The sequence below is a fragment of the Papio anubis genome, chromosome 16, assembly GCF_008728515.1.
Source record: "Papio anubis isolate 15944 chromosome 16, Panubis1.0, whole genome shotgun sequence".
In the NCBI taxonomy this organism is placed as follows: Eukaryota; Metazoa; Chordata; class Mammalia; order Primates; family Cercopithecidae; genus Papio; species Papio anubis.
Window position 1 is genome coordinate 73748174 of NC_044991.1, and position 18021 is coordinate 73766194.

At 47.2% G+C, this 18021-nt stretch overlaps 1 protein-coding gene across 3 annotated transcripts in view; it reads right to left on the reverse strand.

Annotated features, from left to right (window-relative positions):
• Positions 1–823: 823 nt before the first annotated feature.
• SLC13A3 (solute carrier family 13 member 3) overlaps positions 824–18021 on the reverse strand; it is a 106971-nt gene continuing 89773 nt past the window's right edge. For 2 of the 3 annotated variants that reach the window (XM_017944758.3, XM_017944757.2), the window contains exons 11-13: positions 9217–9378; positions 6383–6520; positions 1439–3208 (exon numbers count right to left, since the gene is read on the reverse strand). In XM_017944758.3, coding sequence (XP_017800247.1) covers positions 3032–3208; positions 6383–6520; positions 9217–9378 — 477 coding nt within the window. In that variant the 3' untranslated portion in view covers positions 1439–3031. Of the gene's footprint in view, positions 3209–6382; positions 6521–9216; positions 9379–18021 lie in introns of all 3 variants that reach the window. The other variant, XM_003904652.5, reaches the window with a different exon arrangement.

Sequence of the window (18021 nt, forward strand, 5' to 3'; positions counted from 1 at the left end):
CAAAGCTCCCAGCTCATGGGACAGAGACAATGCCATCCCTGCAGAGAGAGCTCTGTCCAAACGCAGAAACGTGAGCCGAGAAGTTGCTGTTTCAAAGTTCTAAGTTTGGGGATGGTTTGTTACGCAGTCACAGATAACAAAAGCAAGGTTTTGTTCGTTTTGTTTGTCTTTTCTGAGTTGGGGTGCTCCGCATATCTTCTGGACATGAGCCCTTGGTGTATTCCAATGACTCTGTACCAGCCCTGCCATCTCCTTGTTCCCACACTGCCATGAGCACACCATAATGGTGCTGCTGCCTTCTGCCTGCAGATCTTTTTCACTAAGAATGGCAAAGCCCTTCAGGTTTCAAGGACCGAGTAACATCCGGTCAGAGCAAGCTAGGATGCCTTCTCAGGAAAGCTGCAGAGAGGCCTGGTAACCAGCCAAAAGAGGCAGACTCTAGATGTCCAAATGCCACAAAGTTCCAGCTCAGAGCACCTGGCTAAGTGAAGCAATCTGCTCATCTGAACCTCTGCACTTGCAGTCCCCCTTTCTGGAATGTTCTCCCCAGGGACTCCCCATCGCTCCCACCTTCTCCCTTCCTCCCGCATTGCCATGAGCATCTGGCTGACTCCTTCAGGTCTCAATCTAATGCCACCTCCTCAGAGAAGTCCTCCCCAACCACCCTGGCTAAAGTAACCTCTGAGTCACTTTAACATCTTGGCCATTTTCTTCTTAGCCGGCATCATAACCCATGACTTATTTGTTTATTTTCCTATTGCCTGTCTCCCCTGCCAGCATGTAAGTTCCATGTGGGCGGGACAATGAACAAGAATATGACAGGTTCCCAATAAATGTTTATTGAATGAATAAATGGAAGAAGGAGTGAACAAAGTAATGAACAAAACAGACCCCAGATCAGAGGGCAAGATGGCTTTCTTGTTAATTTTGGTGCAGACTCAAGCAGCAAATATTTACTGAACACTTGCTATGTGCTGGAAATCGTTCTAGGAACTGGAGTTACAGCAGCAAAAAAAAAAAAAAAAAAGTCATTTGTATTTTCATAAATGTATCTTCTAGAGGGAGAAGAAGATAATAAGAAAATAAGTTATACAGTGTCCTAACTATTAAGGAGAAAATATAACAGAGTAAGGGGGTGGAGAGTAATGAGGGTGATATTTTAGACAGGAGGTCAGGGAAGCCTCTCAGGGAAGGTGACACCTGAGCAGGGACTTGAATAAAGTGAGTCGGGGAACCAGACATATATTTGGGAGCAGAGTGTTCTAGGCAGAGGGAACAGCATGTGCAAAGGCCCTGAGGCAGGAGAGTTTGAGTATGTGGCTGGAGAGGGGAGGGAAGAGCAGTTGAAAATCTGACAGGTCAACTCTGTGGAATCCCCAGCCCAGGAATCTGGGGCTTTGAAGCTCTCTTAGGTTCAGAAAGGCAGATCATCTCCAGGTCCAATGTTGATTAACATTCTTTATTTCACAGTATTTTTGATCAGAAGTCTTTGAAATCATAATTCATCTGGTTACAAATCCCAGGAGTTTCTCTTTGAATGAACCTCTTGCTTCCAGTCCCATACAACGTACCTCCCGCCAGCCCCAGTGGGTTGTAACTGTGATTCAGCACTGAGTGCTCACTTGGAAAGGAGGTGGAGCTCAACCTCCGACTCAGAGGGCCTCTCCCACTGCTCTCAGGGAAATGCCCATGATTCACTTATGCTGTATCAACAACAAGTACAGCTGGGTGCTGCCTTCCCAGCTGGCCAAGCGCTCCTAGGGGAATCTCCACCCTCAGAGGCTTAGGAAAGGGAAGTGTGACGATTCAGGGCCCTTGGGCTAGTGTCTTTTCTGATGTGGGCTAACGCTAGGCCATTCCGTTCAGCAGACACTGAGGGCCTGTGCTCTTCACTGGCATGCCGGAATGCTTCTGCTTGGAACAAAGAGGGATTAACCCTTGAAGGCAGACACCCCTTCCAGCCTCGGGCTCAAGGGGATGTCTCAGTTTTACCCATATGTAGAAGGGGACAATCTTTTGCTTGCCTGAGACATTTTACCCCGGCCTTTTACAAGTCCCCAATCTATCTTTTGACTTTTCTCTCACCCCTGACAAATGGGGCCTTTGATAACTAAACATGCTTACCACTTAAGGTGGTGTGTGGAGAGATCAAGGCCACCTGCTGGGACAAGCAGCAACTGACTGCCTTGCAGCCACAGAGGCCTCTGGGGACCACATGTAGGAGGGTCCTGGCTGGAGGGGTCATGAGTCACCCCATGGGAGGGCAGGGCCCAGGCCTGGCGTGACCCCAGAATTATGGCCAAACTGACCCAGAAGAAACAGGAGAATCCTAAATCTCTCGGGTCAAGATGTTAGCTGAGGTTTCTAGAACTTCCCCTGGTATGCTTAGGAGCCCAGAGAAACAGCAAAGAGGCTTTGCACAGTCTCATGTCCTTGGAAAGCTATTTGTCCCTTTCCCTGTCTCCAAGGATTAAAAAAGAATCTCTGACTGCTGGTTATTGGCAGGGGTAAAACAACTGGTGCAGAATGGGCACCAACTAAGCAAAATCACACATTGGTTGTGAACAGCTGGAACAACTCGGTTGGAACACTGCAGCCCATGAAAGTGATACAGGCAAGGTGGTCTCTCCAGTGCAACTGAAAGTAATCACTGGGGGATGATGTCAGCTGTGCCCATGGGAATGAATGGCCTCCCATCCCAACTGTACGAGACAAACACGATGCCAGATTTGCTCACTGTTGGTGAAACTGGGCTCTCTTGCATCGTAATGATAAAACAGCTCACTGATAAAGGAGCTTATTTCTCAGGCAGCAGATCTGAGAGATATCTGGGCTTTGAACTTCATGAGAGAGACAGAAAGTGTCCTAGATAATGGCTGGTGGACCCGAGTGGGCCACTGGAGGTCACCCTTGCTTGCCGCATATTGGATTAAAGAAAAGAATTATTTGATTGCTTTGTAGTGTCCTAGCAGCAGGTGATGGTGACAGCCCTTTGAGAGGGTTCAGCCTCAAGGGAGTCCCCCAGGGGGACTCAGAGGGTCCGAAATGTGTCGTTGGCCAAGGTGGGTGGCAATGCTGTGACATTAACCGAGTGCATATCAGCCCAGTCCGGGAAGGTGCCCAGCTGGAAGATGGTCTGTGCCCAGGTATTCATAGCCAAACTGAGCAGCAGGACACCCATCAGGTTCATCAAGAGGCCTGTCCGCACCTGAAATAGAGCCCAGACAGAGGGAGGGGTCAGCACCTGACCCACCATACAGATGGAAACATTCAGACTCAGAGACAGGAAGTCACTCACCCAAGATCGCATAGCCAGGAAGTGATGGAGCCAGGACACAGACCCAGGTTGGTCAATGCCTGGGACTCTTCAATCTTTATACTACCCTAGGCTGTCACTCAAAGAGCTGCAAATGTCCCCATTCATTGATGGCCTCTATGTTCCAGGCACTGTGTGCTATGCAGTTGTCATAGGGTTATGCCATTTAACCCAGAAAGCAACCTTACAAAGGTGATTCTTATTAATCCCCATTGTATAGAAGAGGAAAATGAGACCTAGAGAAGTTGACTTGCCCAAGGTCACCTAAAATAATCTTGTCTGATCACTAAATACCCCCATCCCACACACATATACACACACACATGCATGTACAAACACACATAAGTACACATATATACAGACACACACACACATACACTTCAGGTCCAGTCCAGTCAGGCAGTCCTAGTCAAGGTTACCTTTGTCCATTGGGAAGCATTTTTCTTCTGTCAGTGGAGGATGTGCCCATCTGCTTCCCACCCTGGTTGGCCTCTTAGATGTGCCCATCTGCTCCCCACCCTGGCTGGCCTCTTAGACCATTCAGTCCACCCTGGGCTGAAAATCCCTGTTTTCCCACCTGGGTCTTCTGGTTGCCCCGCCTTCACATAGCCCAGCCTGAATCACTTGGTGAGACAGTTACTTCCTTTCTAATTCTCTGTCTGTCTATTCCCCCCAGAGAAAGTCTCACTTAGGGGTGTGATAGAAAAATGAATCTTGGGGCCCCCAAATCACTAAGCTAAAGAAAAAAGTTAAACTGGGAACTACTTAGGGCCAACCTGCCTCCCATTCTATTCAGTCATCCCTCTCCTCACTGAGATGAATGCATATCTGATTGACTTCTTTGGAAAGGCTCATCAGAGACTCAAAATAATGCAACCATTTGTCTCTGGTAGCCCCCTCCCCTCTTTGAGTTGTTTCCAGACCAAACCAATGTTCATCTTACATATGTTGATTGATGTCTCATGCCTCCCTAAAATGTATAAAATCAAGCTGTGCTCCACCCTCCTTGGGCACATGCCATCAGGACCTCCTGAAGCTGTGTCATGGGTGTGCGTCCTTAACTTAGGCAAAATAAACTTCCTAAATTTACTGAGACCTTCTCAGATTTTTGGGGTTCACAGGGGCCACCATGGCTTCAGCCCTTCTCTGTTTCTGTCAGTTGCCCTTTTAACAAGGAGAGGCCCAGAACCTTCTCCAGGCCGCTGCTATCAGGGAGGGCTTAATTCTTTTGTTTTTGCCGCTTTACATTTATTTTTATGCCATGGCATATATTAATAATACCGGTTTTGCACTATGGATGCGCTGGAAACATTTCTTCTGGAATATTCTTAAGTTTTTTTTTAAATGTCAAGCTGATTTAGAAAAGGTGTTAAATAAATATTACCATGGACGGGTGGGGGACATACTGCGTGTGCTGTCCTGCCTCTCTTCTGAGGGCACAGAGGTGGAAGCCCCGGCACCTTCGGAGGATTAGAGAGAGCCTGGCCAACACGTTGGGGAAACTGGGAGAGGATTGGGTCTCCTTTTGCCAGGGCTCGAAATTCTTTCTAGTCCCATGTTAGCTATTTAATTAACGCCTAATTCATCACTCTGAGGAACAAACCTGCAGGTGGGCCATCCCTGCCCTGGACTGACTGACCGGGGGTGCCCCTTGTATCCCTCCACATCTCTTGCAAGTCTCTACCTCTTGGGGACTCTCCATTTCTCTGGCTGTCTTTGTTCTCCAAATCTGTGCTGTTCGCAATGCTGCCCTCGCAGTCTTTTTCTCTAAGGAGCCTCCCTGCTTCCACACTTGTCCCTCCCACCCTAACGATCCACTCCAGCCAGCAGCCAAAATGATCTTCTACAGACAGAAGTGAAATCACATCATTGCCCTGCTTACTGAGGGTCCTCACTGTGGTTTGAATAAGATACCAACTCTGCCCTGCCCCCGCTGTTCCCCAACCTCATCCTTCCCCAACTCCACTGCAGCCACCCCAGCCTCCCGGCCCTGAATTTCTGGAGCACTCATTGCTATTCCTCACTTCCAGGCCTTTGCACTTGCTACGCCCTCCGTTGGGACTGCTCTTCCCCTTTTACTTTGCGAGGCTGGCTGCTTCCCATGATCAGCTCCCGTGTCACCTTCCTGGAGAGGGCTTCCCTGCCACCCCTCTCCTTCGTCCTCTTACACTTCCTCATGCTTTATTTCCTTCTGAGCACCTAGCAATATTGAAATTTACATAATTTAAGAAAATCTGCTGCACTTGTTGACGCCTGTCTCCACCAATAGAAAGCACCCTCCTTGGAGGCAGATCGGTGTCTCTCCCACTCTGCAGTGCCCCCAGTGGCTGGAACATAGAATGCACTCAGTAAATACTGCTGCAATCAATAAACAAACTAATGAGCGTCTCTGTCTCCTCTCTTCTCTGCCTGCTCTGTGTCTCCCTTTCTGCCTCGCTCCCACTCTTGCTCTCTCTCCCCATGCGTCCTGCAGGGGTCTTGTGCCTGGAGGGCCTGCATCGTGAATGGGTTAAGCAGGTTGCCCTTCTTGGCTTTGACAGCTTTGGAAGGGTTATTTGCAAAGCCAGTGGAGAGGGAAAAGGCTGCAGGAGTCAGGAGTGGGAAGGGAGGAGCTGGTTCAGCAGGGACCTTCCGGGGGAGGAAACATATTGCCAGTGACCCGGCCGTGCTGAAAGCTGGTGGGGCCCTCCCACTGCTACAGTCCTCAGCTCCTGTCTCCTTCCCAGCTGGCTGAGCACTGAGGCCCACCCGAGTCCCAGGGTGTGCCTGCTGCTTCTCTCTCCTAAAGATCGTGAGCACGAAGTGGGGTCCAGAGGGAGGGGGGAGTCCCTTGTCCCTGGAGCAAATTTTGGAAACTAGTCACTAAGGCAGTGTTTCCTGAGACTGTCTAAGTGCAAGAATCATCCCAGAGTCTCTGCTAAAATGTATGTTCCTCGTCCCACTCGGAAAGACCTTTCAGAGACGGGGGAGTGGGGTCAGGGTGGAGGAGTCCTGCATAGAGGCCTTGCCCGCCCCCTGCTGCCCACCCACCTCCTGTGGCCTCTGCTGGGAAATGCCCAGACTCACCATGTCTTTGACCAGCAAGTGTCCAGAGGCGAAGGCGATGGAGTTGGGGGGCGTCGAGACCGGGAGCATGAAGGCAAAGGAGCAGCCGACTGTGCCCGGGATCATCAGGTACAGGGGGTGCACTCTCAGGCGGATGGCCTGGGCCCAGAAAAGGTGGGAGAGACCCGGAGAGAGACCAACGCAGAGCGACCACAGCGAGCGAGCGAGAGAGAGAGAGAGAGAGAGAGACAGAGAGAGAGAGAGAGAGGCAGTTGGAAAGAGGGACACAAAGACGTAGAGACAGAGAGACAAAGACATCCATAGAGATTGGCAGAGTGGCAGAGGACAACAGGGACAAGTGAGAAGACAGAGTTAGAGAGACAGAGAGAGAAAGGCAGAAAGATACATGCATAGGCAGAAACAGACACAAGCAGATAAGAAGAGAACCAGATCGAGAGAGAGGTGGAGAGAACATTCCCAGGGTTAGTGACATTCAAGGGCCACACCGTGGTTTGATCAGGGATGGGCTACGGTGATGTACCTAGAACACTCCTTCTCCAATGTGAGAGTGCAGAAAAGCACTTGGAGGGCTGGTTAAAGCCCACAGGGCTGGCCTCACCTCACCCAGAAGTGCTGATTCAGCAGGTTGGGGTGGGCCCCAAGGATCCGCATTCCTAACATGTTCCCCCGGTGCTGCTGGTGTAAGGACTGTGCACTGAGAACCAGGGCTTTATAACACTTCCCCTGCTTGCTCCTTCCCTCAGCCAAACAATCTCAACCCAGAGTTGGCCTCTGGATACCTCTTGTTGGGGGCATCCCTGGATTTCAGTGCGAAAGAGAGCTCATGAGAGCATCTGTTGGCAGCTCTCCCAAATTTCTAAGACTGTGTGTATCAAACCCCTCTGTGAGCTGGCCGCAGCTACTGGGCCACCAGTTTGTCACCTCTCCCGCCTACAATTCATATTGATCACTTCTCTGGCATTTTACTTAAATAGGATGTTTTTGGGCCTTCTAGGGAATTTTTGCAACCCAAAGCATATTTATTTTCTCAAAAAGCTCTAAAATCACCCCCTTGCATGTAAAATGTTTTTTGATTTTGATGATAAGCAAAGTTTACAAGAATGAGGCATTTTCAAGTCTATTTTCCAGCAAAAGCTGCCCCTTACAGACCTGGCTGGGTTCTACGCTCCCTCATCTCCCCCATACCCCCTTTAGCACTCCCATTTCTCTCAGTCACCAGGTCTCCCTGAGGACCCCCACCCCATACTGCTGTAAAATGGTGAGCCACTTTGGAGGGCAATTTCCTCATCTCTAACAACATTTCAAAAGCACATGCTCTTTGACCCAGGAATCTCAAGTTATAGGAATTTCTCTAGATGTAATCAGTGACGCATAGAGAAAGCTCAGGTGACGCGTCATTGTTGAATAACAGCAAAGTCTGGAAATACCTATATTTCCACTGGGCAGAGAGATTGCTTAAATAAACCAACAACTGTCCATTTATAATGGAATATTCTCCAGTCATTGAAAAATAACACAGTGTATATCTGTGTGCTAACACAGATAAATTGATGCATGAAACAAGCAAACAGAAACCAAAGACAAAGTGCTGCAGGTACATGTGCTGGGGCATCACTGTTTGCATACAAAGCATTGACTTGCATCACTGATTTAATTTTACCAGCGTGGGTTATATTAAGGTAATTATATGGTCTGGTCTTTAATCTGTTTAAATATAAAACTATATTGATAGTTTCCTTTTTAAAACTCCTAGTATAAAAGCTACCTGATCATGTATATATTGTTCTTTTCATACAATCATGGTTTCATTCTGCTATTTGCATCTCTTTTTACAGGTGAGATTGAATTACAGCTTTTTCTTCCCTGGCTCTCCTTATCTGGTTTTGGGGCCAGGGTTTTGCTAGCTATCAATTGAGTGGCCATGTCTATTTTTCTCTGCTGGTGAACAGTTCAGCTGAGTTGGGAACTCTCTGTTCCTTGCAAATTTGCTAGCTCTCACCCAGCAAACCACCTGGGGCTGCTGATTTTGTTTTTGTTTTTGAGACCGGATCTGGCTCTGTTGCCCAGGCACCTGCCACTAAACCTGGCAACTTTTTGTACTTTTTGCAGAGATGGGTTCTCACCATGTTGCCCAGGCTAGTCTGGAACTCCCGCGTTCAAGCAATCTGCTTGCTTCAGCCTCCAAAAGTGCTGGGATTACAGGCATGAGCTGCAGAGCCCAGCCTGGGGCTGGTGATTTTTAGCCCAGTAGTTATCACTTGGGTGGGGGGAAGGAAATTGTTCCCCCAACAGGGAATATTTGGGAATGCTAGGAGACATTTGATTGTCATGATTTACGAAGGTGCCACTTGTCTCTAGTGAGCAGAGCCCAGGGACGCCGCTGCATACCCTGTAGTGCATGGGACAGCCCCATACAGAGAACAATCAAGCCCCAAATATCAACGGTGTTGAAACCCATGCTTTAGAGGGAGGCTACTGCTTTGCTTACCATTAGAATTTCTCCTATGGCCATTTGTTTACTCAGATTTTATACTTCTTCTTAATCCAAATTTGGTAATTTACCTGTTCTAGAAAACTCTCCATGTCACCATGGGTTAATTTTCCCAAAAGAGAGAATTGGGAGCACTTTGAAAATACTTGCTCTATGTATGCATTTTTTGAAGGAAAACATCCAGTATTTAAAAAAATTGTACTGTGGTTCTGACACACTTTCACGTATTTTGTAAGACAGCAATGGCAACTGTAGACCCCAGTGAAGCTCCCTTGGCAGATGGAAGATTTCTGAATGTGTGTTGGGGGAGGGGTGCTCCCCTCTTCCCCAGAAGGACCCTCACCAGCTCTGCCAGGACCGGCAGGAAGATGATGATGGTGGCTGTGTTGCTGGCAAACTCAGTGAAGAAGGCGATGACCACAGTGATGAGCAGCACAGCCAGGGCAGGGGGCACATTCTCCAGGGGGTGCAGCTGCCCGCCAATCCATACAGACAGCCCTGATTCCTGTGGAGGGAAAGGTATTCCTTCATACCCCAGCCCATCCCCAGCTGCTGCCCCCTAGAGAGGGTTAGGATAGATCACAACAATGACAACTGTACCCCTTCCCAGATGGGGAGACTGAGGTGCAGAGAGGGCAGGTGACGTGTCTGATGTCACACATTCGAGCTAAGGTCGCACATCTGAGCCAGCAGCCTCTCTGCTTCTTGAACTGCTCTCCACTCTATCTCACACAGGCCAGGGACCCAAACCCCTGGGTCTCCAATAATCCATTTGGTTCTAGCGCCCCTAAGCGCCAGTTTAAGTGGGAGAGGGAAATCAAACCAGACCCTCAGTAGTAAAACTTCTCATCCCTCCAATGAAGGTTATTAATTACCCAAATAGTAATAGTCACTTATATAAAATAGTCATTATTTTTGTAATTATTAAATAATATATTAATGTGTATGAAATATATATACAAGATTTACCATATATCATATATAAAACAGGTATCAGATATACATCAAGTGCAACACAATCAATGTAATTATCAATAATGATGGTATTTATACGCCTGTAATCCCAGCACTTTGAGAGGCTGAGGTAGGCGGATCATTTGAGGCCAGGAGTTTGAGACCAGTCCAACCAAATGGCGAAACCCCACCTCTACTAAAAATACAAAAATTACATGTGCACCTGTAATCCCAGCTACTTGGGAGACTAAGGCACAAGAATCACTTGAACCTGGGAGTGAGAGGTTTCAGTGAGCCAAGATTACGCCACTGCACTCCAGCCTGGGCAACAGGAACTCTGTCTCAAAAGCAATATATATATATGTGTGTATATATATGACACACACATATATGAACATATATGTATATATACATATATGAAATATATATGAACATATATGTATATATACATATATGAAATATATGAACATATATGTATATATATGAAATATATATGAACATATATGAGATACATATATATGAACAGTAATAAGGATAATTATTACAATGATAATAATACAAATATTAACGTTGCATTATTATTCATTCTCGTAAGAATCACCATTATTGAGGCTTTACAGGGGACCAGGCACCTGCCGGCATTAGCTCCTTGACTCCTCCCAACAATCCTGAAATGTAAATATCATTGGTCCCTGTTTTACTGAGGAGGAACTTGAGCCCAAAAGTTTTTGTGACTTGCCCAGGGTCCCTAAAAGTAGTGCCTAAGGCAGCCATCTATCTCCATAAGATGATGTGATTCTGCAAAGCTCCCTGTGAATCAGCATCTTCCTCTGGACACACCAATCTGTCACCTTGCCTCTAAATTAAGAGCAATGCCCAGTGCTGACTCCAGTCCTCCAGGGCAGAGACGGGTAGAGAAGTTCACCGAGACTCCACTCCCCTGTCAGTGCTGCAGAATTATTTGGGTGCTCTCTCTGCTGACTTCTCCAGAAGTTACCCTATTTACCAGTGTATAACATCTATAATACTCTTCCACACCTCTGTCCTCTCACCATCAAATGCATCCTTAAATAACTGACCCAACACATCATTATAACCACAAAGCGGCAAAGCAGAGGATGTCAAAATCTGCTCAATGCTGCCCCCTGGTGGAACTGTGGTGCAGTAAGATCACAATACAGCGACCATTTACTTAGACCTAAAACAAAGCTGTAGGTTTTGGAACTGATCTAGGGCAGAGCTGGGTTAGTTTGTTAACATTCAGAATCCAATGTATTGCTACCATAGCCCTTTTATCAACCCAGTATACCAAAGACACTATATATATATACTTTTACTTTTAATAGAAAAGTCTCTGCTTCCTCAGAACTTAAAAATTTCATAATCAATTCTAGAAGACAGCATACAGGGCCGGGCATGGTGGCTCATGCCTGTAACCCGGAACTTTTAGAGGCCAAGGTGGGCAGGTCGCTTGAGGTCAGGAGTGCGAGATCAGCCTGGCCAACATGGTGAAACCCCATCTGTACTAAAAAAAATACAAAAATTAGCCAGGCGTGGTGGTGCACGCCTGTAATCCTAGCTACCTGGGGGGCTGAGGCAGGATAATCGCTTAAACCAGGGAAGCGGAGGTTGCAGTGAGCTGAGATCATGCCACTGCACTCCAGTCTGGGTGACAGAGTGAGTGAGACTCCATCTCAAAAAATAAAATAAAATAGAATAGAATACGGCATACAGTTTTTACATAAATAAAATAGTACATTTGCCCCTACAATTTGACTTAAAAGTTACCTTCGATGGAATAATAATAAATGCTTAAAAATATTTTTCCCCAAAGGAGTCCTCGTAAGACTAAGGTGTTTCTGGTACATCTGCAGTTTGTCTGCTAGCCTGGGGAATACGGTAAGTGGCAGCATGGAGGCCACAGCCCCTCCCCTAGCTGCAAAGAGCGCTGCAGGGAGAAAATGGGACCTCTGGTTTTTCCTATAGGCCACAGCTCTGGCAAAGAGTCTGACCTGACAGCTCTGTGCTCAGTTAAACGGAGAGGGGCTAGAGAGAGGGAATATTAATGACTCGGGTAAGTGAGAAGCCAGGAGCTGCCCCGTAGCTAGGCCTCTGAGTGACCGGGCTTCCAGCCAGCGTCCCCGCAGCCACACAGGCCTTGGTGCAGCTCCAGCACTGGAGGGAGGTCTGGCAGCTTCCGAAGAGAGGAAAACCCCTGTTGCGTAGGGTTCTACTGGGGACTCTAAGGGGACTTCACCTGCCCTTTCCCATTTTATTTTATTTATTTTTTTGAGACAGAGCCTCACATTGTCACCCAGGCTGGAGTGCAGTGACACAATCATAGCTCACTGCAGCCTCTATCTCCTGGGCTCAAGCAAGCCTCCACCTCAGTGTCCTGAGTAGCTGAGACTACAGGCACACACCACCACGCTTGGCTAAATTTTTTTAAGTGATTTTTTTTTATAGAGACAGGGTCTTATTATGTTGCCCAGGCTGGTTTTGAACCTCTGGGCTTAAGCGATCCTCCTGCCTAGGCCTCCCAAAGTGCTGGGATTATAGGCATGAGCCCCCACGCCCTGGCCTCTTTCCCGTATTCTTAGGAATTGGAAGCTTTGTTTCCTTGGAAACACACAGCCCCACAGTGTTCCCAGGGACTCCAGGGACCAGCGACAGCCAAGGTCAGAGGTGGCATGGCCAGAAGGTGAGGAGATGGGGTTCTGGAGTCAGTCTGAGTTTGCTTCCCAGCTTAATCCTTTCTAGCTATCACTTAACTTCCTCGGAAAGTCACTTAACCTCTCTGTGCTAAAATTTCCTTATCTGTAAACCAGGGATAATGATAGTGCCTGTCCCAGAGGGTTATTGTTGGGAGAAAAGGAGCGAATCTATAAAGGGCCTAGGAAAGTGTCTGGGTGCTTGGTTAGTGCCTGCCATAACTAGTAGCATGAAGTCACAAGATGCCTGAAGTGGTGGAACTCAGAAATTGCCCAGTGCAGTGGTTGTCAAATTAAGTTTCTTATTGGCCTTGAAGATGACCAGAAGTACCCAAGGCCACCTTGCAAAGATGGGAGGTGGGGAGACTGAGTTGGCAGAGGTGCTTCCCTCTTCCTCCTGTTTTCTTACTTCAACCAGGTCCTCTCTTCTTGGTGTCTTTGATACAGAGTAGAGGAGCATCTTATAAGGAGGTTTGTTATGGCATAAGTTCAATATTCATAACTTAGCCCAGCCTACCTTAAATGTGCTCAGAACACAGACATTAGCCTACATTGGGGCAAAATCATCTGGCAATGCTATACACTGTAGAATATCTGTTGTTTACCCTCATAATTGTTCAGCATCGACAAGAGAGTATCCTACCACATATCACAGCCTGGGAAAAGATCAACATTCAAGATTCTAAGTACCTTTTCTACTGAATGCATACCACTCTTTCACCACTGCAAAGTTGAAAAATCGTATGTCGAATCATTGTGAAGTCAGGAACCATCTGTACAATTATCTCCATTTTATGGTTGAAGAAACTGAAGCACAAAAAAGCTCAGTGATTTGCCCAAATAAATAATATGATGTGCCCTAGTAAGATTCAGAATCTGGATCTTAGTCATGTCATCAGGCTTGTCTGTCCAATAAAATGAGGGTAATAATAATTGTATTAGTCCACTCTCGCTCTACTAATAAAGACATACCCAAGTGTGGGTAATTTATAAAGGAAAGAGGCTCAGTTGACTCACAATTCAGCATGGCTGGGGAGGCCTCAGGAAACTTACAATCATGGTGGAAGTGGAAGCAAACACATCCTTCTTCACATGGTGGCAGCAAGAAGTGCCAAGCAAAAGGGGGAAAAGCCCCTTACAAAAAAATCATCAGATCTCTTGGGAACTCACTCATTGTCACAAGAACAGCATGAGGGTAACTGCCCCCATGATTAAATTACTTCCCACCAGATCCCATGACATGTGGGGATTATGGGAACTACACAATTCAGGATGAGATTTGGGTGGGGACACAGCAAAACTGTATCAATAATAAAGATGACAGATTTCTGGCAGAAAATGAGAAATGGGGAGAATACACATTTTCTCCTTACCTCTATCACCACAATATATTTGTAAGTTTGTTGTGCCAACAGAATAAGATCAACCTTTCATCAATGAGTTAATGCAATAATAACAGTAATCATAATAGTGAAGATGAGCGTGGCTCCTAGTTTGAGCACCTGGGGTATATCACCACTCTTCTGGGTACTTTCCATACATTATGTTAGCAATTCTCAAAGCAGCCCATCTTGTAGGTCATAGCAACAACGATGTGTTAAGCACCATTATGCACCCAGTGTCTTCTAGGTGACTAGAACAGTGGTGGATAAAACAGACACGATCTCTGCCTGCCTCATGGAGCTTCCGTTCCAGTAAGAGACACAATCAATAAACATGCCCACAGGATCATTTCGGGGGCGGATGTGGTATACAGGAATAGGCAGGGTCATGAGAGGAAGAGGGACTGGGGTGGGAGGCTATTCTAGACGTAGGGGCTTGGGAGGGCATTTCTGAGGGGCTGAGACCTGAAGAGTGAGGACTCAGAGCTCTCAGGACGAAAATTCAACAGAGAAAGGGAAGACGCAAAGGCTGTGGGGTGCATGTGAGTCTGGTGTGGCTGAGGAAGGGGCCAAGGAGACTGGAGGGGTGTTAGGAGGGAAGAGAGGTAGGTGCCAGTGTTGGGACCTACATTATCCCATACAACTTTCTGTGTTGGCCAAGGGAAACCTTGGACTTGAGTTTAAGTCTATGCAGAGTCATGACTATATGGTTTTGCAGCAGGAGAAAACTGCAGTGAGGACCCTAAGTGGGCTTAAGCGAGTTGCTGAGGCTCAGAGTAAGCGCTAGGATAGGCTTCCTGCCCTTCAGAACCAGCGCTGGGAGTCAACACACCCAGGCTCACCCTGGATTGCATCCAAGGACCTCTGATCCTCAGGAGGCTGCCAGGCTGTGGTCTGATGAGAGCATGGGGCAGGGGCCAGGAACCAGGATGTACCATAAGCATTCTGGTCGTTCCTGGGCCAGGCTGTGGCTGCCCGGGGAGGGGATGGTACGACAGAGGCTGGGGAAAGGAACAGCTACTACACAAAGCCCCTGTTGAAGAGAAACTCCGGCCAGCTGCCCAGGGCTGAGCTCAGAGCCAGGGTGGCCTCTTAGCATGCCCAGCATCCCGCAGCCCAGCCTCCACTGAGAGCCAGTGCTCCCCACACTACTCCTGGAGCTTAGGGAAACCTCTGGATCAGGGTCATCTCATCCAGCCTTCTTCCTCTAGTCCAGGCTGGGCTCAGATCACTGAGGTAAATGGCACCATTTCCACCAAGTTGCTCAAGCCATGAACCTCCACCTGATTCTTGATTTTGATTTTCCTTTTCCTCAGTGTCTAACCATAATAACCAACTGTGCTGGGCTGTGTTCTCATTTCTCTGCATATATTGACTCACTTAATAATCATGACAACTTTACCAGGTGGGTGCCATTGTGATTCCAATTTTACAGATGAGGAAACTGAGGCCCAGAGAGGTTTAGTAACTTGACAAAGATCACACACCTAAGAAGTGGGAAATCTGTGATTCAGATGGTCTGGTTCCATCGTACAGCACACTTCTTCAAGATCTGGATAACATGTCACTTCCTTCAGAAAACCTTCCCTAAGACACCCCCAGCAGGAGGCAATAGCATAAGTCAGATAGACATGAGTTCAAATCTTAGCCCTGCTACTAATGAGCTGTGTTACCAAGAACCAGTTACTTAACCTCTCTGGGTCTCAGGATTCCTAAAATGGAGACAAATAACAGTGCTTTTGCTCATCTATTCCTTTGTTCCTTTTGAAGTCTGTACTGTTATTTATGTGTTTTTTTAATAAACAAAGTAAAACATATTTTATTTTCAAATGGGCACCTGTGTAGAGAGGCTGAATGTGCCACCCAGATCCCCGTCAGTGGAGGTCTTGTTGCCCCCGCTAAGGGAGTGCACTCAGCTGTCTCAGACCCCAAAAGCAGCCTCTCTTGAGGCCATACCTGCACCTGGGGCAGCTTGTGTCCCCAGACAGATGGATGCTGGGATACAAGGGCCTGGCTATCTCTGATTACCTGGACTGCTTCTGAGGGCCATCTCAGCTCCAGTGGTCCTGTGGGGTTGGGTCTGCCTCCAGCTGCATTTCTCCCTCTGCCCTCTCCTGCTTCCTGCCTCTCCCTACCACAGTGACCCCAAGGGCACAACCTAATGATGCCCACGCTTGCAAATCTCCATCCCGGAGTCTACTTCCTGAAAGCCCAACCTGTAGAAACCATGGCATGAGGATTTATGAGCTGGTGTGCTGCAGTTTTTAGCACTTCTTATCAGCTATATGTATCGGGCAGTTATTCTTTAATATTTTCCAGTAACCCTGTAGAGTAACAGCTTTGAGCCTCAGTCTGTGGACGAGAAAAATAGGAACCCAGAGAGGTTAAGAAACCTGCCGAAAGTGTCCCAGCATGGAGTGGTAGAGCCTAGATTGACCAGATACTGAGATTCCCAAGCCTGGGCTTCCCACCAGTGTACACGGTTAACAGGTGTCCAACATTGTAACTTCATTTGAAACTGAAAATTGAAATTGAATTAACAAGAGAAGGCAATAAAAGAAGTAATTTCAGCTTCCCTTATCCTTAATCGCAGACTGACTCTTAACTGGCTGTGGTTTCGAATGCCTCGGTTTACGAGGCGTTCAGGGGTGGGACGGAGCTCAGCCACACGAGCTTTGGTTTCAGATCCTGGCTCCACCATCTCCTGGCTGTGCAAATGTAGGTGAGCTATTTAGCCTCCTTTTGCCTCCGATTCCTCATTTTTAAAATGGAGACAGTGATAGCATCTGATTCAGTGGTGTTTATAAAGATCAACTGGGTCATATTTGATTCACAAAGCACTTCGAACAATGGCTGGCATGTGCAAAATTCTGGAGTGAACAATTTGGAGTCTGGACTCTGAAATCAGGGAGAATTTGAACTCCAGCTCCCAAGCAGAGTGCAATTGTAAGAATTTAAGAGAGTTGCTTAATTTTTCATGTCTCAGTTTTCGTATCTGTAAAAGAGACATAAAACCATTACCCAGCTCTTAGGGCTGGTGCGGCAATTCAGTGAGATAATCTGTGGAGACAGAAGCTGGATGCCGACGTCGCACTGCCTCTGAGCTGGGCTGGCTGACCCGCACTGGCACACCCCGGAGAGTGAGCACTCCCTGAAATTCTGCACTCCCTGTGCCTCATTTGCTCCACCCTGGTCCCAGCCCTGACTTCTGAGCTCACAAAGCCCTCTGGAATAACATTAATAATAACATCCATGAACTAATTAATATTACTATCTAGGACTTATATGAGAGTGGTTAAGAGCATAGACTCCAGAGCCCAACTGCCTGGATTCTAATCCTGACTCCGTAGCTGTGTGACATTAGGGAAAAGGTACTTTATCTCCCTGTGTCTCAACTTCCTTATCTAGAGAATGGGCATAATAATGGTATCTACCTTATAGCATTGTTGGGAGGTTTAAATGAGTTAATGTGTAAAGCATGTTTTTTACTTTTTCTTTTTTTTTGGTGGGGGGTGGGGGAAGATGAGGTCTTGCTCTGTCACCCAGGCTGGAGTGTAGTATTATCATCATGACTCCACTGGGATCACCACACCCAGCTAATTTTTTTTTTAAATCCCATCTCTACAAAAAAATACAAAAGGAAATTAGCTGGGCATGGTGGGGCATCCCTGTAGTCCCAGCTACTTGGGGGGCTGAAGTGAGGGAACTGATTAAGCCCAGCAGGTTGAGGCTGCAGTGAGCTGTGATGGCACCACTGCACTCCAGCCTAGGTGACCGAGCGAAACTCTATCCCAAAAAAAGAGAGAGAGAGAAAAAAGAGAGAGGGTCTCACTATACTGCCCAGGCTGATTTTGGACTCCTGGCCTCAAGCCATCCTTCTGCCTCCACAAGCATGTTGAACAGTGTCTGGCATTGGGTGAGCACAATATGTTATTATCCCTCTTAAGTCACAGAGCCCTCGAGTCTTAATATTATTAGTATTAGTATTATATTAATATTTTGTCCATCATGAGTTCCTTAAGGATCCAGGTCGTAACTCATTCCTTTCTTTCTCTGTAGCACCTGGTCCTGAGTGTGGACCTGTGAGGAATGAACTATGAT